The 26,479-nt window shown below is 36.1% G+C and overlaps 1 protein-coding gene across 5 annotated transcripts in view; it reads right to left on the reverse strand.

Moving 5' to 3' along the window:
* The window catches only part of kto (mediator complex subunit kohtalo), a 62,965-nt gene extending 36,635 nt beyond the window's left edge, over window positions 1-26,330 (reverse strand). For all 5 annotated transcript variants that reach the window (XM_088267719.1, XM_088267721.1, XM_088267718.1 and 2 more), the window contains exons 1-22: window positions 26,212-26,330; window positions 23,949-24,159; window positions 23,513-23,672; window positions 22,151-22,342; window positions 21,093-21,203; window positions 20,641-20,796; window positions 18,311-18,527; window positions 17,211-17,431; window positions 14,210-14,478; window positions 13,290-13,448; window positions 11,891-11,978; window positions 11,636-11,808; window positions 10,616-10,787; window positions 8,221-8,331; window positions 7,011-7,136; window positions 5,791-5,951; window positions 4,543-4,679; window positions 3,477-3,670; window positions 2,093-2,205; window positions 1,454-1,636; window positions 784-919; window positions 307-499 (exon numbers count right to left, since the gene is read on the reverse strand). In XM_088267719.1, the coding sequence (XP_088123845.1) occupies window positions 307-499; window positions 784-919; window positions 1,454-1,636; window positions 2,093-2,205; window positions 3,477-3,670; window positions 4,543-4,679; window positions 5,791-5,951; window positions 7,011-7,136; window positions 8,221-8,331; window positions 10,616-10,787; window positions 11,636-11,808; window positions 11,891-11,978; window positions 13,290-13,448; window positions 14,210-14,478; window positions 17,211-17,431; window positions 18,311-18,527; window positions 20,641-20,796; window positions 21,093-21,203; window positions 22,151-22,342; window positions 23,513-23,672; window positions 23,949-24,140 (3,464 nt within the window). In that variant the 5' untranslated portion in view covers window positions 24,141-24,159; window positions 26,212-26,330. The remainder of the gene's footprint in view (window positions 1-306; window positions 500-783; window positions 920-1,453; window positions 1,637-2,092; window positions 2,206-3,476; window positions 3,671-4,542; window positions 4,680-5,790; window positions 5,952-7,010; window positions 7,137-8,220; window positions 8,332-10,615; window positions 10,788-11,635; window positions 11,809-11,890; window positions 11,979-13,289; window positions 13,449-14,209; window positions 14,479-17,210; window positions 17,432-18,310; window positions 18,528-20,640; window positions 20,797-21,092; window positions 21,204-22,150; window positions 22,343-23,512; window positions 23,673-23,948; window positions 24,160-26,211) is intronic.
* Window positions 26,331-26,479: the final 149 nt, after the last annotated feature.

A 26,479-nucleotide genomic window follows, 5' to 3' on the forward strand; every position in this document is an offset into this window, starting at 1 on the left:
CAAACACATGCTGATAAAATCGGTAATTAAAATCAGTCAAGCATTAAATTTCTTGCTCTTTTCTTGTTATATTGTTTAGAATTTTGGGAAATTGTGTCAAAATTGTTCAAATCATGCTTGATTTTGTTGCCATAATACTCGCATGCAGTATTGTGGCACATTTGGTATTGTTACGGTAAGTTTCAGGTATATATATTTATGTGACTTTAATGCTGGAACTTATTGGAAGGTATACCTCGCATTTAGTAGAGTTTTACTTTGTATATTTAAAAGAATAATAAGTAAATATTACAAATGTCGTGTTACCTAATTTTAGGGTAAGCGTTAGAGAAGGGCTCGGCTTGGTGTGTCTTGGAGCGGAGGTGTGTGCACACAGAGTATAAATCATACAAGTGTGCGAGAATACACCTCTCAGCAGAGCTGCAGTCTCCCGGGTTGATGACCGGCTTCACAAGGCGACACAGTTGCTCAAACACGGAACTTGTTTGCTCGGTGGACACTAAAACCAATAAAAACGTATTATCCAGGGAAAGATGACTAAAAAAGATGATTCTGAGATAAATGCATCTGAAAGCTGCTGAATAAATTAATGGCATAACAGGCAATTAAATAAGGATATTAACACATTTTTTTCGGACAGTTTCAGCTCTGACTCTAATTATTCTCAGATAGTATGCTGCCCGGCCCTCAGTATACTAATCACAAGTAACCGCATACCCAATTCCAATATGTCTTTTGGCGTCTCTCGCGTTCTACCAAAAGTAAGCCAAATAGAATACTCACGTAGCAAGCAGCAATGGTATCTGCGAAGAACTCCGACTACATAGAGGGCCAGGGATGTGGTGTAACTTCTCAGCAGACCCTGCCCCGGGCTCCGGGAAGCTAACACCGATTCCACTTCTAGCAGCTCCTTGAGAATCTATACAAGAAACCAAACAGTGAGAATGAGTATATATTTTAAATACCTTGATTATAACTCATCTTAAAAATTCTACATGGGAAAACCCTGACATGACGATCGGCAGCAAAACTAAAATATATAAAACCTGTGTGCCATCCATCATGACATACGGGAGTGAATGCAGAGTGAGCACCCCAGTAACAAAAAAAATTCCGCACTTGGAGTGTTGGGAATGAAGACTTTAAGGAGCATATCTGGCAAGAGTTTACGAGATAGAATAAGGGGAAGGCAACAAAGAAGACAATGGTATGCACATGTGAGGAAAATGGAACCATCCAGACTCCCCCACATTTTGTATTGCGTGGTAAACCCCAAGGTACACGACTCCCAGGCAGACCACCAAAGAGATAGATTGATAGCTAGGAATCGGCATCGTAGGAGGCTAATCCCTTTTAAAAACAGGGCACAAGATCAACACTAAGATGAAGAATATGACTGACAAGTGAAGCTTGTAAAATGACAAAACTAATAAAAGACATGTAAATATCTCACCTGAATACAGATGTCAATGAGCCCATACACATTGACAGCTAGCTCCATGAGGTCGAAGAGGAAGGCGACGTGCTCTTGGACCGGAAGGTAGCTGGAGGTCCCGAGGGCGAAAGCTTGCAGCATCTCCACTACAGTACTGCCGCACTGCCACGTCACTACGTGCTGGTCAAAATAATTCATGTTCTGCAAGGAGAAAAAAAAAACATTTTGTAAACTGAAGACCTCAAGAACGAGAATGTGAGGAGGAGAACCCAACAGCCCCTCATACTGGAAGTCCTGAAGAGCAAAAGATGGACATGGTTGGGACATGTGCTTAGAATGCCAACTGAGAGCATTAATCCCTCGTGTCTTTTCTTCCAACCCAGAGGATTATGGCGTTCCGGAAGATCACTGACGACCATTCACTGACTATACTCAGAGGAACTTGAAGGAAACCAAGGAGATGGCGTGTGACAAAGTGACTTGGAGATGTCTCGTGTTGGCCATATGCTCCACTTAGGGATCGAATATGGAAAAAGAAGAAGAAGAAACTGAAGCTACATTAACAATGACTTTTCATTTGTAACTTACTGTGGGGTTATACATAATGCATGAATTGAAGTTATGGATGATTTGAATAAATGTTTAAATATTACTTACTTGAAACTTTTGTGTTACAGCCTCAAAGTTGAATTCACTCCGGGAATGTTTCTTCACTTTCCCTCCTTCAGCCACGTCTATTGAAAACTTCTTAGAAAACAGCTTACAGATTTCTAAAGAGAAATAAAAAAACAGTTACATATTAATTTTTTATGCTTTCATAGTACAGCAGGACCTCTATAATCCAAACACCTAAAATTTACCCTCTCTTCGGACTAGTGGAGCGTACGGATTACAGTACAGAGAATCTGTAGGGTATTTTTATCAAATAAAACAGATGTGCAATTTTAAATGTATTTATTCAACTATTTTAAAGAATTTCATTAATTGATCCAGCAGTCTCTTTGTGGTAAAAACCTAACCATGTTTAATTAAAAATTTTACTTAGTAAATACCACTACTTCTTAAAATCTTTTTTAAAGAAATCAAATATTTTAGCTCTCCTCTAGTGTAGGCCCGCCACTTTTTAAATATCACCGGACCATCTTATCTGGGGCCTACCCACGCTTCCGCGTCCCGTTCTAGGCCTCCAGTCAAGCATCTTCTTCGTCCATCTGTCCTCAGACATTCGTGCCACACGACCTGCCCAGTTCCACTATTGTTCTGCGATTCTTAGAGCCACATCTGTTACCTTCGTCTTTTCCCTTATCCAAACATTCGTTTACATTAAGGTGGGGACTGACCGGAGCATTTCGTCGCAACGTATCGTTGTAACGTCGCCCGCAGCGAGCACTCCGACTATGGATGCTCGGCTCGCTGTACAGACTATACGAATGCTCGCATCGTAATGTATTAGGGTGGAGACTGACCGGAGCATTTCGTCGTATCGTAATGTCGTAACATCGTTCACGGCGAGCATGTTACGTTATGACGTTACAGCATTGCTGACTGACTGCGATCAGTGCTCGTTTGTGGCCTTGTGCTCAGTGTTGCCATATGTCACACCAAAAAATCTCAATTACAGTCTAGAAATCTGTATTAAATTTGTATAGAATCAATAACCCAAAATCTGTATGAATCTTTGCAACTTTGCATTCGTAGTTAAAATGTCAATCGACGAAGACGTGATTCTAGGTTCTGTGATTTTAATAAATTACAGCTTACTCCAGATAAAGAAAAAAAAAGATTACCCGCAGTTTGGGAAATTTTCCACAGATTGGCAGCCCTAGTACTGACCTAAAATTGCATCAGACTTCGGATGGAGCATTCGGAACAGCGGCGAGCAGCTCTGCTCGCTGTACTGACTGCCTGAATGCTCGCATCGTAACATGTTACGTTACGATGAAATGTTCCGGTCAGTATTCATCCTTATGTTATGACGAAATGGCTCCGGTCAGTCCCCACCATTAGAAAAAGACACCGAAAAGGAAGGAGGTATTGATACCTTTGGACATCTTCTTGACCTGGTGTCGCGCCTCGTCGCGGTGCCTGCCGACGCCGTAGAGCAGGACGTGTCTCTGGTTGGTGTCGTGGGGCGGGGCGCCGCCCTCGCTGTCGTGCCACGCCAGCGGGAAGTGCGTGGTGTACAGCAGGTGGCGCGAAGGGGGCGGCAGCACGCCGATCATCTGGGACTCCACCCTGCACGGCAACACGGAATATGGCAACGGAGAATTTCAAGAATGCAACACAATAAGAACTGTTTGTAAATCTAAAGAATTAAGTAACATTTCATGACACTCTCCTTGTCATTCATCATTCACTTTGTGTAATACCACTTAACCTTTCCGTGAGTATGGACGTAAATGAATGTTGGTGCAAATTTTCCTCAAAGGAGTATCGATATTAATGAACGTGAAATAAGTCCGTCTGTCAGTTGGTGTGATGTGACTTGTAAAGCAATGACATCTGTGGATATTTGTGTGTAATTTTGTCATATAATAAAAACTAGAGATGGTGAGTTTTATTTTTACTTTTATTTTTACATGAAAACTATCTAGATAAACTAAAAACATCTAGATCTAAAAAAAGCCACTTCCCAGAGAAAGTCAGACATCAATTATTACTGCCGGAAAAGATAAAGTAAAACATAATAATAACAAAAAATTATTATTATTATATAATTATGTCATAAAATAGTACCAAGAAATGGTGAATTGAATTTTTTTCAATTATTTTTATATAATTTCTATCTTTTATCTTCATAATACATAGATTTCATGAATATATATATTTTTTATGTAAAAAGAACCCACTCCCCAGATAAAATTTATCGAAGGACATCAATTACTGTACTCCCGGAAAGGTTAAAAATGGTCCGAAGACATAGCCGCTGTGGGGGGTAGAAACTGTCTGCAAACAGCAACAGGCTGAAAAAAATGGAATGATAGGGAAGAGGCCTATATCCAGCAGTGGAGGACAGAAGGCTAAAGAAGAAGAAGAAAATAACTTATATGATTGTTGTAGAGTATCAATTTCGAGGCCTCAAATTAAATTAAAACTATTTTTCCTACCCGTGTGAGGTATCGCCAGGTTCTTTCGGACTGTCGGGGGCGTCCATAGAGTTCTGCTGATCTTGTTTTATGTGTTGGAGCAGCTTATCAAGATCGTCATCTATTTTAGAATCGTCATACTCCATTCTACCGTGTTCCTAAAATACAAATCACAAAGTTAATTATCATTTTATACAAATAGTATTATTATAGTATTATAAATACAGTTGAGTATAAATACACTCCAAATCCCATGGACAGCTGAACGCATCAACGAGTCCATTTTTAGGAGTGCACTTGGATAGCTTGACCCTGGCCAGTGTCTGTACACAATAGATTCTTCAGTTCTTTGGACACGTAGTGCGTTGCAATGAGGATAGCCTGGAACGACTGGTTGTGATTGGAAGCCTGGAGGGAAAGAGAGGGAGAGGAAGATCCCCACACGATGGACCGTTCAAGTTAAGACAGCAGTAGGCACCTCGGTGATTGGAGCGCTATGTGCAGCGCAGTCAAGGGATAAAAGGGAGAAGAGTCATTGCTTCTACAAGGGTCACAACCCTCAGTAATGAGGAATAAGAGGGAGACGAAGAATAAATAGTTATGAGGCACTTTGTATAATTTTTGTTATTGTTGTTGTTATCAACACACTTACGACGGAAAACGTATTTCTAATGATGTTTAAAGACAGGAAGGGTATTTTTACTTTCTGCGCCGGACTCATTCAGAAAATAAGAAATTATTTCATGTTTTTATATGAATATTATGTACTAATTTTTTTGTTAGGTCTAAACTGTATGTGCACAATTCGTTCACTCCTTTCAAGAACGTCATATATAAAAAATCATAAATTTTCAGTTGTGCATGTTTTCGGAATGCCCAGAAAATGTACTATATCCCAGCAAAAGTGGCATATTTTTAAATTAATATTTACCTGCTACAGGCAGAAAGTGTTGTTTTTGCATTTTGAAAAAAGGTATGGTTTAACTATTTTTTAAATATATACTTAATATTTTTCAAATGAAAAAACAACATTCAGGTTTTACCTAAAAAGATCTGTTGCACAGTATAAAGTTCAAGAGGTGGCTTGATATTTATTTTTAAAACATTGTATTATATTTTTAAACTTTAAAAACGATCTCCTGAAAAATCAAGTTTTTTTATTTTTGACGTTGTTGAAAGGAGTGAGCGAATCACCAAATATCCCGTCGCCAACGCCCTGCAGGCGTAAAAACATCCGTCCGAAATGTGTTAATGAGGGTTGTATCTTACATCTATTTTGGGTTTGAGATCGATCCCGGCAAAGATCTCTTCGTCCAATGTAGGGGTGTGATGATGATGGCTCACTGGTTCCAGAGACCCGCCAATGGGGGTGGCGGCACCGCCCACTGCAGCACCTAAACTCATGGGTTCTGTGGCTCCTAACAGGTCACCTGGAATGGGATGATTTTTCAACAAATCGCAATTTTTTTATATCACATATCGACGGCCCCTACGTAAAGTACCCTATCTGCAAATCTGTTACTTTACAGGAGAGAGCTTGGAAGATTTTTTCAACGTATTTTTGAAATTAATTAACAGTTTTATCTGAAATTCTTAACTAGTATTATACATTAAAAAACACGATAAAATAATGTTTTAAATCATTTTAAAACTTTATGCGTTTTAGGAGTTCAGTTCATTTCGAAAATTCGATATTCTTATACGCCTGAAAACTAGGCAAAATTTAATTAATAAGTTTTTTTTGTTTGTTTATATTTGTAGATAACGTACACCAAATATCTCCAAATTGACAAAAATGTAGTTAGAGTACTTTACGTAGGGCACGTCGATATTACATAAAGTGTTTTAGACAAATGCCAATAATTTTGAACAATGATTTCTGAAGATAATCAATGAAATTATCAATATAATATAAAATAATAATAATAATATACCTAGAAGTTTCAAGAATTTTAGTGTGGTTGAATCATGGGTAGAATTGGTGAATGTTACACGTGTAAAGTGATCACTTAAACCAGCCTATGACAATTGTAAGCCCTGTAAATGCCCAAACTTCCATGTTCTTTCTTCTTCATCTATGTTTAGATGTAAAAAAAATAGTGCAAAAATAACTATAACTATAACTAATAACTAATTGGAGATAATCCAATTTGTGTACAAGTTCATTCAAAATAAAAGTTAAAAAACAAGTTCATTCAAAATACACATTCAAAATGTTAAAAATAATAATATAGAAAATTCTTTTAGCATTTTTGTAAAAGTGCATTTAAAAATTCTTTTCTTTCATAATTTGTGCACTGATTGGAGTGATTATTTTTAAGTGAAAACCAAATTAAGTAATGACTTCTTTTAAAGATGAGTCATAAAATCTGTTTTATTTTAAATTCTATCGCTCATGACTTGTAGGTTCTGTAGGAGAAGAAAAGGAGTATAGCAGCATGGCTAGAGCGCACGAAGTATACTCGTACTTATACTAGCTAGTGAATTACCTCTTGAAATAAGTGTGCACATGTAGGCGTCGTGTGAGAAGACATCTCTCCTGACCAGCTCCCCAAACAGGTGTACAAGGTTAGTGAATTGGGCCTTGTTCTGGGGCGATGCATTCGCTCCTTCATCTGTGAAAATATATTCTAAAATTATTTGTGGATTAACCATGGAAATAACTCGTTGTAAAGAAAACACATGGACAAATACTATATTATTCCAGAGGAAATATACGGGTCCATAAAAATAGCAAAAAGATTACTTGCAAACAAAAGGTATTTAAAAAAAAAAAAATTATTGAATTTTTTTTTTTTTACAAAATACTTATTTAAATAATACAAAATAGTTGGTGAATACACAATACGTTTCACATATAATGTTTCTACATCTCTAATAAAGTAGATACTTGTGTTTAGAGAGGGAGTTCGTTTTACTATTTTTTTATTATTTTTAAACAAAGTATATTAAAAATAAATTAAAAATAAACAAAGTAAATAAATAAATATAAATATTCATTGGTATGGAGTCTAGACTAGTCTAGTCTTCCACGGAAAGATTATTTTATGTATACAAAAAAAATTAATACAAAATTTAAATTAAAACACTTTTTTTTTCCACTTGAGTTATATTTATTTTTATTTTCTGTAGCTTTCGAAACTAATCATTAAAATGAAAATAAATATAACTCAAGTGGTAAAAACAAGTGTTTTAATTTAAATTTCATCATTACCACAAAGTGAATACCAAAAACAATAAATAAAAGATTAATACAGCAGTTTTTGGTAAAATTCACAAAAACGCATTTTTGGCAGTTTAAAAACTTTAGCTCCAATGGCACATTGCAATAAATGAGTAATGTATACTAAATATTCCATTTATTTATTTGAAAATTTAATATACATTATTTAAAAATATACGGTAAGTAAATAATAATAAAACCCTTATCCGCACCCCAATGGTGCATGGGGCACTGCGTCATATAAACGCAGTGTTATCTTGATCGTTTACGCATGAAGGAAAGGTGATCCGCCCTCCGCTTCAGGTACCAGTCCAGGGTAATATTGAATAAATATAACAGTGAAAAATCACTTGTATTTATTTTACCCCCCTTGGGAATCAAACCCGGGACCTACAGAATGGTAGCAGAGCGTGCTGATATGGTAAGACATAAGTAAAAACAAAACAATTAATTGCGGCAATAAATTAAATACTTACCGAGAACTGGGGCGTCATTGTCCAAGAACCTCATGAGGAGACTTTGGAATATGGGAGGACCTCCGTAGATCCCGGCTCCTGAACTTATTGACTCCTTATCATCATTAGCGCCTGAATTCAATAAAGAGGTATTAATTGTATTGACATAAAAACTGGAATCAACTCGGGACCTTATGAATTTCGAACAACCTAACCACTAAACTACGGAGCAAACAAATTAAACCTTTCAATTTTGATCCCTATTTGTAAATAATAGTGCAAAGGGCACCATATAAAATTGGTGGATTATTTCTTATTATTTTATTTTTAACAGTTTGCACATACTGTGTTTGAAAAAGATACGGAATTCATTGAAACACATGTCATAATAGATTTTAAGAAATAGTGATACAGGTAACCATCGTTTTACATATATGATAACCCTAAGGAAAGGCGATTAACATTACCATGGACTGGTGTCCAGGGTTATATTAACACATTGTTGGCGAGCGGTTTTTTCATCAACCCCGACCATAATTAGTACACTAATTAGGGTCGTATACTAATCACAAGTAACCCCAAACCCAACTCCAATATGTACAATGTTTTTTTTGCGCTTTGCGCTCTACCAAAAGTAAGCAAATGGAACGCTTAAGCTTCTCCTGCTCTCTACCAACAGTATGTTAAAGAGTTTCCCGCAAACAATGTGTTAATTAGAATGGACGTAAAACTGGAATGGACCCGGGACTTTATGAATTTTTTACAAACTAACCACTAAACTATGGAGTTAAACAAATTCAACTTCTCAATTTTGTAGATAAGAGTGTGGTGCGTAAGGCACCACACAAAACTGGTACATTTTTTTATTTGAATTTCACTTGGTAAATACCACTATTTCTTCTAATCTATTGTGACACATGTTTTAATGAATCCCGCATTATTTTCAAACACTGTATGTGAAAACTGTGACTGGAAGTTCATACATTGGTATGACTTATTGTAGATATTAGAGTGAAAAAAGATTTGAACACACTTCGCTCACTCCTTTCAAGAACGTCATAAATCAAAAAACTTGATTTTTAAGGAGAACGTTTTTAAAGTTAAAAAATATAATACAATGTATTATATATAAATATCAAGCCACTTATTGAACTTTTTACTGTGCAACAGACCTTTTTAGGTAAAACCTGAAGGTTTTTTTTTCCATTGGAAAAATATTTAGTTTTTTAAAAATATAATAAAATAATACATTTTCTTCAAAATGCAAAAACAACAGTTTCTGCCCTGTAGCGGGTAAATATTAAGTTAAAAATGTGCCTCTTTTGCTGGGATACAGTACATTTTCTGGACATTCCGAAAACACGCACAACTGAAAATTTACAATTTTTGATTTATGACGTTCTTGAAAGGAGTGAGCGATATATGATAACCCAAAGGAAAGGCGATTAACATTACCATGGACTGGTGTCCAGGGTATATATTACCACATTGTTGGCGAGCGGTTTTTTCATCAACCCCGACCATAATTAGGGTCATATACTAATCACAAGTAACCCCAAACCCAACTCCAATATGTACAATGTTTTTCGGCGCTTTGCGCTCTACCAAAAGTAAGCAAATGGAACGCTTAAGCTTCTCCAGCTCTCTACCAACAGTATGTTAAAGAGTTTTCCGTAAACAATGTGTTAATTAGAATGGACGTAAAACTGGAATGGACCCGGGACCTTATGAATTTGTAACAAACTAACCACTAAACTACGGAGTTAAAAAAATTCAACTTCTCGATTTTGTAGATAAGAGTGTGGTGCGTAAGGCACCACATAAAACTGGTGCATTTTTTATTTGAATTTCACTTGGTAAATACCACTATTTCTTCAAATCTATTGTGACACGTGTTTTAATGAATCCCGCATCATTTTCAAACACTGTATGTGAAAACTGTGACTGGAAGTTCATACATTGGTATGACTTATTGTAGACATTAGAGTAAAAAAAGATTTGAACACACTTCGCTCACTCCTTTCAAGAACGTCATAAATCAAAAAACTTGATTTTTCAGGAGAACATTTTTAAAGTTAAAAAATATAATACAATGTATTAAATATAAATATCAAGCCACTTATTGAACTTTTTACTGTGCAACAGATCTTTTTAGGTAAAACCTGAAGGTTTTTTTTCCATTTGAAAAATATTTAGTTTTTTTAAAATATAATAAAACAATACATTTTCTTCAAAATGCAAAAACAACAGTTTGTGCCCTGTAGCGGGTAAATATTAAGTTAAAAATGTGCCGCTTTTGCTGGGATAAAGTACATTTTCTGGGCATTCTGAAAACATGCGCAACTGAAAATTCACGATTTTTGATTTATGACATTCTTGAAAGGAGTGAGCGACTTGTGCGAAAGGAGTGACTCACCATGATGGTCTTGCGCATTGTTTGCCGCTTGCGAGGATGGACTGGCCAGAAGCTGCTGCTGCCTCCTGTCCAGCAAGGCGGCGGCCGCCATGGCCCGGTGCTCTCCCCAGCGGGCGTTGCAGACCGCCCACTCGCACAGGACTAGCACCACTGAATAGCTGCACGCCCATTCCTGCACCAAAAACCATTTTACATTTTAAAATTGAAAGAATTTTAACTTTATTAAATTAAATCTTTCCTTGGCCTATTCAGATTTTGCACTAAGAGAGCTCAATAATTCGACTTAAAAAAATGGGATAAAAATTCATAAACAAAAGGTTTTTTTGTCGTTGGATATTTCTTACAATTTTATTTGAAAAATCATCATTTAAATTGAAGTATTTAAAAAAAGTTTTGTATAATAAATAGTATTGGGGTAAGAATTTTTAAGTATTTTTCAAGTTTGACAAAATTTAAAGCATTTTGAGATAAAACTATACCATGAAACCGAAGTGATTTGCCACGCGATAATAGGTATCAGCCTATTATCGCGTAAAATAATTGTTTCTTGATAATAAGAACTTATAAACCTCACACACACAGCAGACACACACGCACACACACACACACGCACGCACAAATACACACATGTCCAAATATATTATAGCCTCCTACACGAGTAATGTCATATACACTACTGCTCTTCTGGTTAAGATGGGCACTTTTGCCTCACGAGCATTTAAAGTTTGTAATTTTTTTGTAAATACTCGTATATGTACAAAAAATATCCATTAATGTTCACAATATGTTTCATCTCTACAAATTTACCATATTGGTGACATAGATAACTCATTTTGTTTTGTGTCTTTTTGTCCTCGTTACATTATACTGGATGGATATCTTCATACATAACAACATGCAGAAAAAAGCCAAGTTTGGAGTGATCGGTAGTAAGTGGGTTTGGTACAGGACACTGTGAAGTTTTGTATGAAATAATTTGTGAAACGAAATGAACAAAAGTACACAGAAATTTATATATACCGGATCCCTTGTTTCCGGGTTGCCGTCCTTGGCGTTCTGCGTAGGGGGGGTGACATTGCAGTTACTGAAAACCTTATTGTACAGTATGTCCAAACTGTTTCCCGAGTCTACGCGGTCGAAAGAGTGTCGATCGAGTGCCTCCAGTACGGCCAGGACTCGAGTGGTATTAGTTCCTGTGAGAGAATAATGCAGATTTATAATAAGAAAAGAATAGAGTAGTTACGGTTGAATGTCCCAATATGGCATTTGGTATACCTTGTGAACTGCTCTGCCATTTATCAGCGCACCATTTATTTTCGGCTCTTTTGCTCCGGATGCTAATTTCTTGTTCCGCTTCGTACACCTGTTACAAACGTGAAATAAATATTTTAAAATTGTAAAAAAAGACACTCGTTTTTTATATTTATATTTATATTTAAACTTGTAGACCCGGAGCTTCCGAAACTAGTCGTTATAAAAATAAATATAATATTCAAGTGGTAGAAAACATTATAATTTAATTACAACATTTTGAGTGTGTCCAAATACTTGTTCACAAAATCTGGATTATCTCCAAATTACAGGAGTTATTTTCATTTTATTTTTTGACATCTCATCAAAGATGAAGAAGAATAAGAAGTCTGGGCATTTACGGGGCTGACGACCGTCATAGGCTGGTTTAAGTGATCACTTTAGACACGTGTAACATTCACCAATTCTACCCATTATTGACAACCACACTACTCAAATTCTTGGAAGTTCTATATTTATGAACCAATTTAGAAACCTTGTTCTTGAATCTCTAGAACTTCACTAGAGACATCTATTGGTGAGATGTAAAGAAGCTTTTTACTAAGCAGAAACTCTTATATTAGTAAGTGAGGTCCGAATCCTGGATTATAATCACACACATGAGAAACGCCAGAAAATACCATTTTCATTTTCATTATTAAAGCTTATAATTTGACCAGATAATTTATTTACAACATTTTGAGTGTGTCCAAAAAATAATAATCCAGATTGTGTGAACAAGTATTTGGACACACTCAAAATGTTGTAAACAATTTAATCATGTCTTACCACAAAGTGAATGCCGTGACAATAAATAAAATATTAAAAAAAAACTAGTGGTCTGTTGTGAACGCTCCTTCCTAGCCAGTTAGCACAACAGTCCATTTCTAGTCACACGTATGTCACCATAGATTATAGAACGGGTAGATAGTTGAAAAATAATATTTACACAAGGGCTTACTTTCTTCTCTTCTATGATGATTTCTATGGATTCAGCCATAGACGTCGCATACTGTTTGAGGTTAGGTATTTGAACATCAAATGTGAACAACAGTGCAAAAACAGCAAACAAGCATATAATTTATTTCAAATACCTAAACTCAAACAGATAAACTCAAACTCTATGCGACGTCTATGACTAAATCTATAGAAATCATCATAGAAGAGAAGAAAAATGTTTTAAACTAGGTCCTTATGTAAATATTATTTTTACCATTTTCAATTCATGTCATAATGTATGACCAGAGATGGATTGTTGTGTTAATTGGCCAAGAACGATCGTTTACAACAGACCAATAGACAAACCGTCACAATAGATTTTAAGAAGTAGTGGTATTTACTAAGTAAAACTGAAATTAAAAAATAATAGATTTTAATTCAATACCTGTCTCCGGTATTTCTCAGTGAGCGGAGAGTCCATGAAGGGCATGGGAAGTGCACTGGGCGGGATGGGCAGCAGGTCCAGTGGACTTCCGTGCAGGGCGGAGCGGCCGTCTGGTACGCCCGACCATACAAGCGCCGTTGGGCATTCCATACAAATTATCTGCAACAACATGAGAAACCCAAATACATAAACATTTGTATTCTAATGATATAAGGGAATTTTTAACTTTTTAACTGATGACCTATAAAGAACATTTTAATTGGAAAAAAGGCAGATTTTTTAAAATTTCTGATGAAATATTGAATTTTTTTAAAACCCTTATCCCCACAATGGTGCATAGGGTACTGCATCATATAAAAGCAGTGTTATCTTGATCGTTAACACATGAAGGAGAGGTGATCAGCCCTCCACTTCAGGTACAAGTCCAGGGTCATACTGAATAAATATTAGAGCGAAAAAAATCACTTACTAATTTGACCCACCCTGCGAATCAAACTCGGGACCTCCAGTACAGTAGCCCAGGGTTCTGATCATTACACTACACGGACACATTTTTACAAGGCATTAAATAACAATGTCCGCCTCTGTGGTATTATGGTTAGCGTGTCTATCTACCGTGCTGGAGGTCCCGGGTTCAATTCCCATGAAGGAGTAAAAATAAATATTGGTACTACTACTACTACTACTACCATCACGCCGTTTCCCCGCAGGGGTAGGCAGAGAGGATGGAACGCCACACTCTTCTGTCCTGACATACACTCCTCGCCTCCTTCACATCCATACATCTAGTCATACATGCCCTCCGATTACGCAGACTTTTGACACCGCCAGATTGGTAATTTTATGATAAATAAATATTGGTAATTTTATGATATGATATTCAGGTTACTTGGAATAGTAAATGAATCGAGGATGCATACCTGAACAATAGTGCTGAGCTGCAGTAGCACGTCTCTGTGATGAGGGCACGCCAGCAGCTCCGCAAAGCTCTGTCGCACGGGACACGGGTTCGGGGCGGGCGCCTGCTGGATGCTCTTCCCCTTCTCGGGCTGCGCCTCGGGCTCCGTCTGCGGCTCCTTCTTGATGTTGTGCTTCAGCTCTATGTTGTGCTTGATGTCCATGTTGGGCTTCACGTCCATGTTGCCGTTCATCTCGGCGTCCAGCGGAGACATGCCGATGGCATTTGATACTGCAAAGATTGATAATAATTCCATGAAGGTTTCTGCCAGTAAAAATGTCTTCTTCTAACCCTTATCCGCACACAATGGTGCATAGGGCACTGCATGGTATTGACGCAGTGTTAACTTGATCGTTTCTAACACGAAGGCAAGGTGATCACTCATGCGCTTCAGGGACCAGACCAGGATAATATTAAATAGAGTGTAAAATCACTAATATTTATTTTCACCCCCCTCTGGGAATCGAACCCGGTACCTCCAGTACGGTAACTAAACACGCTAACCATTACACCACGGAGGCGGACATGTAGATTCGTGCTGATATCTAGATTATCGGGACTCTAACCCTGTTGCATTATCCAATATGTAAAAAAAAATATGTTTCTTTGAACTCAACATTAAATTTGTGTGGACTTAATAATAAATAATAGTAATAATAATATGTCCGCCTCCGTGGTGTAGTGGTCAGCGTGTTTAGCTACCGTGCTGGAGGTCCCGGGTTCGATTCCCAGGGGGGGTGAAAATAAATATTAGTGATTTTACACTGTAATATTTATTTAATATTACCCAGGACTGGTTCCTGAGCGCAAGAGTGATCACCTTGCCTTCGTGTAAGTAATGATCAAGATAACACTGCGTCAATTCGATGCAGTGCCCTATGCACCATAAGGTGCGGGTAAGGGTTATAAGTAAGTAAGTATGTGATAATAAATCTCATTATTGGCTTTTCCATTGGTTGTTTCCAAGATTTACTACTTTATTTGTGATTAAACTTTTTGTATTTGAGTTTATGTATGGTAGTCAAAATGTACTTATTTAAAATAATAATAATTTATTAATTAACCCGTTCTCTGCCTGAAACGCGTTTATGCGTACTTGTCGTACTTGCTAGGCGATACAAAATTTGCATGTAAACGCGCTCATTTTTACGCTTGTTTCTAGTATGTGTCAAGCACTTATTTTAATTCTTTGAAATAGGAACACGTATGTATTTACATATTACTTTTTGATATCTCATCAAAGATGAAGAAGAATATGGAAATGTAAATTAAATTTACACCTCACCAATAGATGTATCTTGTGAAGTTCTAGTGATTCATGAACAAGGTTTCTAAATTGGTTCATATATATAGAACTTCCAAGAATTTGAGTAGTGTGGTTGTCAATAATGGGTAGAATTGGTGAATGTTACACGTGTGTAAAGTGATCACTTAAACCAGCCTATGACGGTCGTAAGCCCCGTAAATGCCCAGACTTCCATATTCTTCTTCATCTTTGATGAGATATCAAAAAGTAATATGAAAATAACTCCTGTAATTGGAGATAATCCAGATTTTGTGAACAAGTATTTGGACACACTCAAAATGTTGTATGTATTTACATATTTTTTACCATGCAGTGTACATATTTGGTAAGTCTTTGCAACATTCATTAACCTTTTTAATGCCCGGTATGTAGGAGTGTAGCTGTGCACAACAGGCAGTGAATTTTTAATCAAAATAAATCATTTTTAAAACTTATTTTTATAAATTAAAAACATTACACCTTGAAAGGATATTTAAATGACTTACCAAATTTATTCAATGTGTGATGTATTTGCTTCCCTTCACTTAGATAAACATATTTGAATTTTGCAGAAAATGTCAGGGTTGTCACATATCGCTCACTCCTTTCAAGAACGTCATAAATCAAAAATCGACAATTTTAAGTTGTGCATGTTTTCAAAATGTCCAGAAAATGTACTATATCCCAGCAAAAGCGGCATATTTTAACTTAATATTTACCCGCTACAGGGCAAAAAGTGTTGTTTTTGCATTTGAAGAAAAGGTATTGTTTAATTATTTTTTTTAAATTTACTAAATATTTTTCAAATGGAGAAATAACCATCAGGTTTTACCCAAAAAGATCTGTTGTACAGTAAAAAGTTCAATAAGTGGCTTGATATTTATTTTTAATACATTGTATTTTATTTTTAAACCTTAAAAACGTTCTCCTGAAAAATCAAGTTTTTTGATTTTTGACGTTCTTGAAAGGAGTGAGCGATATGACACATATGTATTAAGATCGATTTTTTATTTTTTATTGTAAACTAAATTTCTTTATTTTCTGTTGTTGAAAAGAAAATTAAAAGTCTTCTAATGTATGGTATTGTTCGAAACACGTTAATCAAAAATACACTAAACACAGCAGAGCAGAGTTGAACAAAAAAAACAAAAAAAATTGTTGGGTTATATTCTTCTTAAATTGTTATGACCTACCAGGAACGGCCTTACTAATAATTCCTAGCACTTTTTAGGATTAATGTTTTAAAGAATATTTAGAAAGAACCGGAAACCTAATTCCGATCTGTACAATATTTTTAGGCGTATCTCACATTCTACCGAAAGTAAGTACAGTAGAATCGCAATATAACAAAATCTGAGGCACCAGATTTTTTTTTCTTCGTAATAACGAATTCCCACATATAACAAAATAATTTTTTTAAAATCATACTAGGTATGTATATGTTACGCGCCGTCGCAAAAAAAATGTTACCCGGCTTCAAAAAAAAGATCGCAAGTTCTGTAAACAAAGGAGGAAGGAGGCCATAGAGAACTGAATACCTATATATTTTCAATAATTTTCTTATCAACTTTTGCCTTACGATGATAAAAATAGCCGCGCGAAACGATGATACTCGTATTATTTTGTAATTTCAATAGAAAGTTTTGTCAATTGCTTGAAACAGCCAGTGAATAATTACCTTGTTCCTGCATGGTAGGCTCCGGTTTGGTTTCGTGGTGACTCGCTGGCGCGGGTTTAGTGTCTATCAGGCCGGGAGAGTTGAGCTGCTGTATGGCCGTCTCGCTCAGCTGCTGGCACATGACGGCCAGCTTCCTGCAGCAGGAGTGGGCCAGCCGCCGCGACAGCAGCTCGCACTGCCCAAACTCGGACATGTACTGAAGAGCTAGCGGCAGGAACAGCCTGGAAAACATCGACAGGTTTTGTCAAATTATTCAAATATTAAAAACTGTGAATTGTTTTCTGAGCATCTTTATAAACCTTAATAATTCAATGTGTGGAATGTCGAATATATGAAAAAATCAAATTGAATATTTTAATTTTTAACTAGGTAACAAGCTGTAAGTAAATAAGCGTGAAGTGAAACTTTTTAGGTGCTAGAAGCAGTTGATTTTATGCATTAGTTTTTTCATCAACTTCGATCCTAATAAGTATACTAATTAGGGTTGTATATTAAACACAATAACTGCAAACTCAATTCCCATCTGTACATTGTTTTTTGCCATCTCTCGCGATCTATCAAAAGTAGGCAAATAGAACGCTTATAAGCGTCTCCTGCTCTCTACAATCAGTATGTAAAAAACGCTTTACAACATTTCCCGATAACAATGTGTTAACTTACAGCTACTATTTTTTATAATCTTCCCTTTATGTTTGCTTCATCGTATCTCACAAAACCATGTCAACCTCAGAGGCATACCACACCTTGAGGTTTTGAATAAACCAAAGACCTAAAATTACCTGAGCAGGGATATTGAAAGAGATTAATTCCAGGGGTATTGAAAGAGACTAATTTCGTCTGCCTCCATGGTGTGATGGTCAGCGTGTTTAGCTACTGCGCTGGAGGTCTGGGGTTTGATTCCCAGCGAGGGGAGTGAAAATAAATATTGGTGATTTTGCACAATATTTATTCAATATTACCTCGGACTGGTACCTGAAGCGCAGGAGTGATCACCTTGCCTTCATGTAAGTAACGATCAATATAACACTGCTTTTATATGATGCAGTGCCCTATGCATCATTGGGGTGCAGATGAGGGTTTGAAGAAGAAAGAAGAATTACCTGAGCAGTCCGTCATCGGGCATCCTTTTGTCCAGCAGGTCGATGATCCAGGTGAGGAAGTCGTGTCGGTCCACGAGCCCCTCTTCGACCAGCCAGCGGGCCAGCTGCACGCAGTAGGTCCACTGGCGCAGCGCCTGCCCGCTGTCGGCCGCCGCCCCCGCCCCGCCAGCCTCACTAGACCCCGACCCGGCGCCAGTCGGAGTCACCGAGCCCAGCGCTGCGGAGAATATTGCAAATAAGTCTACATTTCTTCTCAAAGTATCTGATCATATGGGCGCGTTGCACGAGCCTGGGTGAGGACCTATTCGATAGCCAAATGCGGTAACCACAACACGAGGAGGCCCATAAATTAATTAACCTTACATGTTTAAAACTTAAGTCACTTTTGTGTCGGGTTTTGGTCCCGTGGTTAGTGTCGCTGCCAAACCCACTCTCTACCACAATTTGATATCTATTTCTTATAATGAGCCGCTTAGGCTCACAGAAATATTGGGTTGATGCAAAAGTAATGACCGTTTTTTATGATCCTAGGTAAAAAAAATTTTTTTCATAAATTATGAATAGTATCTTCTTTTTTTATGATTCCATTGTATAAAGGATGCTTTCCCTCTACTTTCTATTCAGTTTTGGCCTGGCCAGAGTACAGTAATAACCCCTTGTATTTTTTCAAAATGTCGTTCGATAAAGTGCATTTACTTCATTGTTTACTTTATGAATTCCGTAAAGACAATACCGCGAGTGTGACAACCAAAAACATTTGTGAAGTGTACGGAGCAGATGTCATCAAAGATTGACAGGTACGAAGATGGTTTGCAAAATTCCGATCTGGAGATTTTTCACTCATTCATAAACCACGTACCGGGCGGCCATTGAAGCCTGATGACGACGAATTAAAAGTCATAAGTGACACCAATTCACGTCTAACCATCAGGGAGATTGTGTCAATGATGGGAGTCAACTAAATAATCGCATTAAGACATTTGAAGCGTATGGAAATGGTTTCGCGGTACGACGTTTGGATACCTCATCAATTGTCGCAATTTATTGGATCGTGTTTCAACGCGCGTTGCTTTGAGTTCGAGACAAAAACATGAACCTTTTTTGCATCGTTTGGTGACGGGAGATGAGAAATGGGTCGTGTACAACAACGTGACAAGAAAGAGACATTGGATTATACCTGGACAAGCCCCATTAACCCTATGATGACCCAACACAAGCTAAATGAGTTAAATTGGGATGTTATCAAGCATCCACTGTATTCTCCAGATCTTGTTCTTTCTGATTTTTATTTATTCCGATCACTGCAAAAATATTTAAATGGTGAAAAAAATTATTCAATAGAGCAGGTAAAAACATCCCTTACTTCATTTTTCGCATTAAAATCCAGGGAATTTTATATTACTGGTATTAATAAGTTGATAGAAAGATGGGAGAAGGTTATAAGAACTGATAGAAATTATATAATTTATTAAATAAATAATACACAAGAAAAAAAAAAATTTAAAAAATATATGTAAAAAACGGTCAAAACTTTTGCATCAACCCAATAGTATGAAATTGAAGTATTTTTGTAAATAGTAAAAAAAAACACAAATATTTTACTTTTAATTTAAAAACAAAATAAAAAAACGAAATCTCAATTTTCAATATAAAATGACATTATGGTAGTTTTGAATTGAAAATTACTTATGTAACATTTGGCAATTTACACCTACATATAAAGAGAAAGAGGATATACAATATAGTTTTATTTTATTTTATTATATTTCTGGTCTTTTTTGGCCGTCTTCGTTCTGCCATCCCGCTCAAATTCGCCACATATATTTTCTTAGTCATTCTCTTGTTATCCATTCGCTTCACAGGTCCATACCACCTTAAAGAACTCTTCGTAATCTTTTCAATTATCCCTTGTTCAGCTTCACATTCCTTTTTTATATCTTTGTTTTTAATTATGTCTGATTTTCCACACATTCGTCTGAGGGTCTGAGTCTGTATTTCAACATTATATTCAAGGGTATATTTTCTATATATATATATATAGAAAATATTTTATTTTTTAAAGAACTGTCACTTATAATTTTTTATTACCTTACATCAATTCCCTAACATTTATATGTATAAACCATTACACTACGGAGGCGGACAATAAACTTGACGTAAAATTTACTCAGCACGCCCACTCGTAGGTTAAAGAATACAAAAGATCTTTCGTTCAATTCATCCAGAATACCTTTGATATTATGAATCCACCGATGGCGACCATTTATATGACCAGATCTTACAAAATCTACTCTTTTCAACATCAAAACTGGGTAGTATTCAAGTCTCACCATTTGGAACTCCCGGGGAGTGCATGGAATGTGGAACGATGGTGCCACCGGGTGTACTAGGCTGGTTGCTTCCTTGGCTGTTGGCGCTGGCTGGTTGGGAGTTGGTCCCGCCACCCTGGGATGTGTTCATTGGGCCGCCTCCGGGCGTGGTGTTCCCTGGTGAAAAAAGCAAATTTGATTTCTATTACATATTTCTTCAGGCTCTGCTCCTGTCTTCAGTCCTGAGCTCCAGATTCTTAGATTTAGGTGTGTATAATATAATATAATAAAAATACACTAAAAAATAAAGCATTGTGTCACATACCACTTGTAGAATAGTAAATGTTACGCATGTACAAAGTGATTACTTAAATCAGCCTATGAAAGGTCGTAAGCCCTGTAAATACCCAGGCTTCCATATTCATCTTCATCTTTTTTGAGATGTCAATATATTATGTAGATTGTTCACAAACCAGAATTTGTAGGTGGAGTTTTATCGGGCACGTTGGTGGGAGGATTTTGGTAGTGTTCTGCCAACTTGGGAATTTGGTCCTTCAGGAATTTTATTAGTGTTGACGTCCACTCTAGAATTAGAAAACAAATATTTGATACTTGCACTTGTCGTTTTATATCTCAAAAAACAAAACATTATGGGACTGGGATTCCATACAAGTTCACTTTTTAATTTCGTACTGTAGATCAGTGCTCTGCAACTTTTTCTCACCCACGACATACTAAAATTGTTCCTAAAATTTCGCGGCACACCAAAAGTTTAAATAAATCAGTAAAATATGTAGACCATTGAAAAATTATTAGTTATAATAATTATTCTACAATACATTTTGAGAAATAGAAAATATTATGAAAAATAATTTATCATTGTGTATTAAATATACAATATATTTTTTTTAATGTTTAAAATACATTGAATTTGATCGCGGCACACCTGTATCCGGCTCACGGCACACAGGTTGCAGAGCACTGCTGTAAATAATCGATTTGACGATGTCGGTAAAGACAAAACCTAGTCACTGGTCAAATAAAATAAAAGTGGAAAACACTACACAGTTGTTGTTTTATTATATAAAATGCAGTTCCGCTAAGAAATGATGGTACAAAACATAAATGTAATTAAATTACAATGTTTGAGTAATATTTTGATAGAATTTAAGAAAAAAATTCATAAAACCAGTTAAAAAAGATTCCTTGAATGTTTTCCGCAGATACTTTGTGGTACATTTTATAATATCTGTATAATATTAATAAACTTTGTTTTCAACACTTTTTTTAATTAATACAAATCAACTTACTGGTTTCAACAATACATTGTCATCATCAGGGTTTTTTTTCAAATCAAAAACATTAAAAACATTAAAATACTTTCACCAAAAATTTCCACACTCCATAAAAATCCTAAATGTAAAAGATTTAACCATTTTAATGACACTTTATATAAATCACACAGAATGACTAGGTCATTTCTCACAGTATGAAAATACCTTACTAGGTTTTTGTAGGTTAAATGATTTACCAGTTGTGGGGTCGGGAAGTTGCCTTTTCTTAATCTTGGCTTCTGATACAGCCACTGTGTATGCAGAGCTCAGCTTGATGAACCACGCAGCTCTCGCCATTGGGACCTGGTGTTCCGTGAGCGTCATGAATATTTCTTCTTTCTTGTTGAAGTTTGGTGCCTTTTTGGCGAGCTGCATTAACGGCTTGCTCCCTAAATAAGGAAAAAATCTTATAACCAACGATATTCGTGGGACAAATAGTAAAACAATGAATATTAAGACACTACTCTTGCCGATTAATTACTATTATATTATATTTTAATCATAATTTATGCACAAGTTGGATGAATTCCGAAAATAATTGTACAAAAAATAGCATCACTAATTATATTGTATTTAAACTCAATTGAATTCAAAACAATACTGAAAAATTTATCATCAGCAAATACACTTTTTTATATATGGTAAATAATAGCCACATTGTATTTCGTATAATTCATGAAAACAGGTTTTGGTTTTAAAACTTATTAAAGTTTACTTCAAAATGATAATAATAAGTATATATCATATAATGAAAATAAAGTACAATGTAACATTTCGCCCACTCCTTTCAAGAACGTCATAAAACAAAAATTGTCAATTTTCAGTTGTGCGTGTTTTCGGAATGCCCAGAAAATGTACTATATTCAAGCAAAAGAGGCATATTTTTAACTCAATATTTACCCGCTACAGGGCAGAAAATGTTGTTTTTGCATTTTGAAGAAAAGGTATTGTTAAATTATTTTTTTAAACATACTAAATATTATTCCAATGGAGAAAAAACCTTCAGGTTTTACCAAAAAAGATCTGTTGCACAGTAAAAAGTTCAATAAGTGGCTTGATATTTATTTTTAATGCATTGTGTTATATTTTTAAACTTTAAAAACGTTCTTCTGAAAAATCAAGTTTTTTGATTTATGACGTTCTTGAAAGGAGTGAGCGATATGTAAGTTTATGGGTGATAAAATTTAGAAATTTTACTGTTTTTTTAGTATTTAAGTAACAATTTAAATATACACATTCTTAAGAAATCTTTCTAAGGTAAAAACACTTGGTGTTCAGTTGTAAAAATAATTACCAAAACTACAATACCAAGTATTTTAATTTGATACATATCTAAACATATTACAATGGAGTTTAAAAAATATTTAAAAAAATATCAATCCTTATTATTATTCTAAATACCATAGATACAATAAATATGTCAATGGTATTTATTGTCTTAGTGCGAAGGCACAATGTCACAGATTTTGTCAAATAGTTGAGTGAAATGTGTTGTAGAATTATCTGGTACGAGCGACACTTTACTACAAAGGTAAAGGTAATAAAAAATTGAATTGAACCTGCAAGATCTTTAAACCACGACTCGATGACCCCCTTGGTACGAGCCGTGGCCGGCCAGAAGTTGTCCTTAGGGTTGATCTGCTGTTTCTTCCTTCCGCAATCAGGAAGTACACTTAGTTCCTCCTTGCGAGTTAGTATGCCAGAGAAGTAGGCACCCACCTGTACACACATAATACACATAAATTATGCAATGAAAAAATATTTAGCACCTTTCAATGCTCTTTTGATAAAATGTTTCTCTTTCTCTGCTTCTATTATCAAACAAACTTGCCTCATAAATTTGTTATTTTAAATAAATGATTTTAAATTTGCCTTCTGTATCCTTACTCTCCTACCTACAGACAAGCCTCAAGAAAAAGAGGCTACGGGTTATTCCTTTAAAAAAAAGTATTTTTCCACTTTTCATATTGGTCCGAGAAAAAGTAAATTTGTTACCTTGGATGCGGTGACATTGCAGTTCCTGGCGGTGCCAAACTCGTCGCTCAGCTGCGGCACGGTGGGGAAGCCGTGCTTCACGTTGACCAGGCACATGTCGTCCTCCCGCTGCTTGGCCTCCTGCGGGTACACGTCGGGCGGCCCGAGGCGCGGCCGCTTCAGGGGCCGCTTCTCGTGCATGAGGCCCAACATGACGGCAAACGCGGACAAACTGCAAGTTGCAAAGTGTAAGACCAATCGCCACACATACACACTACATAGGTAATGGAGTTCAAGTATCCGGGAGTCGACGTCAGTAGCACTAGCTCTCAGACTCTCAGACATATCAATAAAGAGGCTGCAATATTGGGGAGCCTAAAGGTGGAGACTGACCGGAGCATTTTGTCGTAACATCGCTCTCGCGGTGAGCATCCGAAACTATGGATGAGGCGCTCGGCTCGCTGTACTGACTGCCTGAATGCTCGCATCGTAATGTGTTACGTTACAACGAAATGCTCCGGTCAGTCTCCACCTTAAGAGAAAAAAATCTGTAGAAATAAGCACATGAATATTGGGGGCAAAGTATATATGCAAAGGTGGGGACTGACCGGAGCATTTTGTCATAACGTAATGTTGTAACGTCTCTTGCGGCGAACGCTCCGACTATGGATGGAGCGCTCGGCTCACTGTACTGACTATACGAATACTCGCTTCGTAACGTGTTACGTTACGACGAAATGGCTCCGGTCAGTACCCACCTTAAGACCAATTGGCACATATGGGATAGAGACCAGAGCAGACATAGCGTCGAACCGAATCTGTTTCAAGAACTTCAGAAATGAGGATATTGAGGTGCGTAACCGGAAACACATTAAGAGCCCGAATAAGAAACATAGAAATTCGGAAAATGTGTAGTACGGAGGACATAGTCAGATGGGAGAGACAGCGAAGACGATTTTGGAATGCCCATGTTAATAGAATGCAAGAAAATAGACTGGCCCGAATTGCTATTCAAGGGAACCCAGACGGAAGAGAACCACCTGGAAGACCTCCAAAGTGGTTCACATCACGAGACAGATAACTGAACAGGCAGATCCTCGGATCTATAAGACGTTTTTTTAAACTGTACAGTGGCAGCAGTGGACCACCTCAGTGAACAAAGCCAGGAGAGCGATAGAACGAGAGCTGAGTGCATTATAAATATAAAATAAACATGCATGTTCCAGTGTTTTGTTATTAATATGTAACATTAAATTATAAGAAGTAATGAATGAAAATATTTATTTTAAATATAATTTATATTTTAAGCACTAACTTTGTGATTTTCCATTTTATAATTGAAATGTAACTTTGTCTTAAAGTCACTATAAATATTTTATTATAATTTAATTACAATGTCTACCGGGTTCAAAGCTGCTAGCTAAAGAAGCGGTTAGTTTCGAAACCGGTAGATATTATAATTAAGTTATAATAAAATATTTATAGTGATTTTAAAACAAAGTTACATTTTAATTATATTAATTTCTTTTAAACCTTTTTGTCTTATTTGAGATATGCAGAGGTAGGGTATCTTCGGGTGTTAGATATCTGTGTTGGATAAAGCGTTGTTTTTTTCTTCAGGTAATGCACCCATTATAAATATTTCATACAAAAAAGCAATATTTGACTCACACAAAGTTGTGCAACTATGTATAAGACCCTGAATGCCTTAGCCATTTCTTCTATTGTCATCAGTTCTCTCACTTACGTCACCTGCATCCAATCAAATAGATTCCATTACAAGATTCAAGAATCCGAAGCGCAGAATTTCATATTGTAAACGACGATGTAAACACTGTCTATGCACCACTGAGTGCCAATAGGTTAGATTCGGAATTATATATGTACATGTTTCAAATTAATAATTAAGTTATATTATTTTTTTAAATAGTTTACCAACCTAACTACATGGAAGTTGAATTGTATAATATGTCGAAATTAGAAAACAAAGAGGAAACACAAAATATGAGCTTATCCTAAATACGACAATGTAATAAGTTAAAGTGACAAAAATAAATAAGCATAATCATCGAAGTAAACACGCATTTTATTGTTGAAATACGATATCCTCACATCATTAACCACGTAACAATATTATGTACGTGCATAAAACAGGACAAAAGCAACAAACATGTTCAAAACCTGAATGAAACATAACGGGTACTCGGAAAAATCCTTCGGTCATATGATATATCGGCAAGGCTAAAATTAATATTCTATGTAAACGGGTTGATAATGCACTTACCTTCTATTTGCAAATCATTCTAAAATAAGAAATTGCGGATGATTACGTTTAATCAATAACAATTTTGACGTATTTCATATTTATCACCTTTCCCAGTTGACAGGTAGCTTGTGTAAAGCATAGACAACAATTTAAATTTGGGTAAATTTGAAATCTATGTAATCATGATCTAAATTTTATTATTTCTGTGGTCGAAAAATGCGCCTTCTATTCCAAGTGGTACTTATTTATAAGCCGTAACGTAAGTTTATGAAAAAGTACGTTTACG

Source organism: Brachycentrus maculatus, unplaced genomic scaffold (genome assembly GCF_059751285.1).
Source record: "Brachycentrus maculatus isolate JH-2025_06_01 unplaced genomic scaffold, ASM5975128v1 h1tg000303l, whole genome shotgun sequence".
NCBI classification, from domain to species: Eukaryota; Metazoa; Arthropoda; class Insecta; order Trichoptera; family Brachycentridae; genus Brachycentrus; species Brachycentrus maculatus.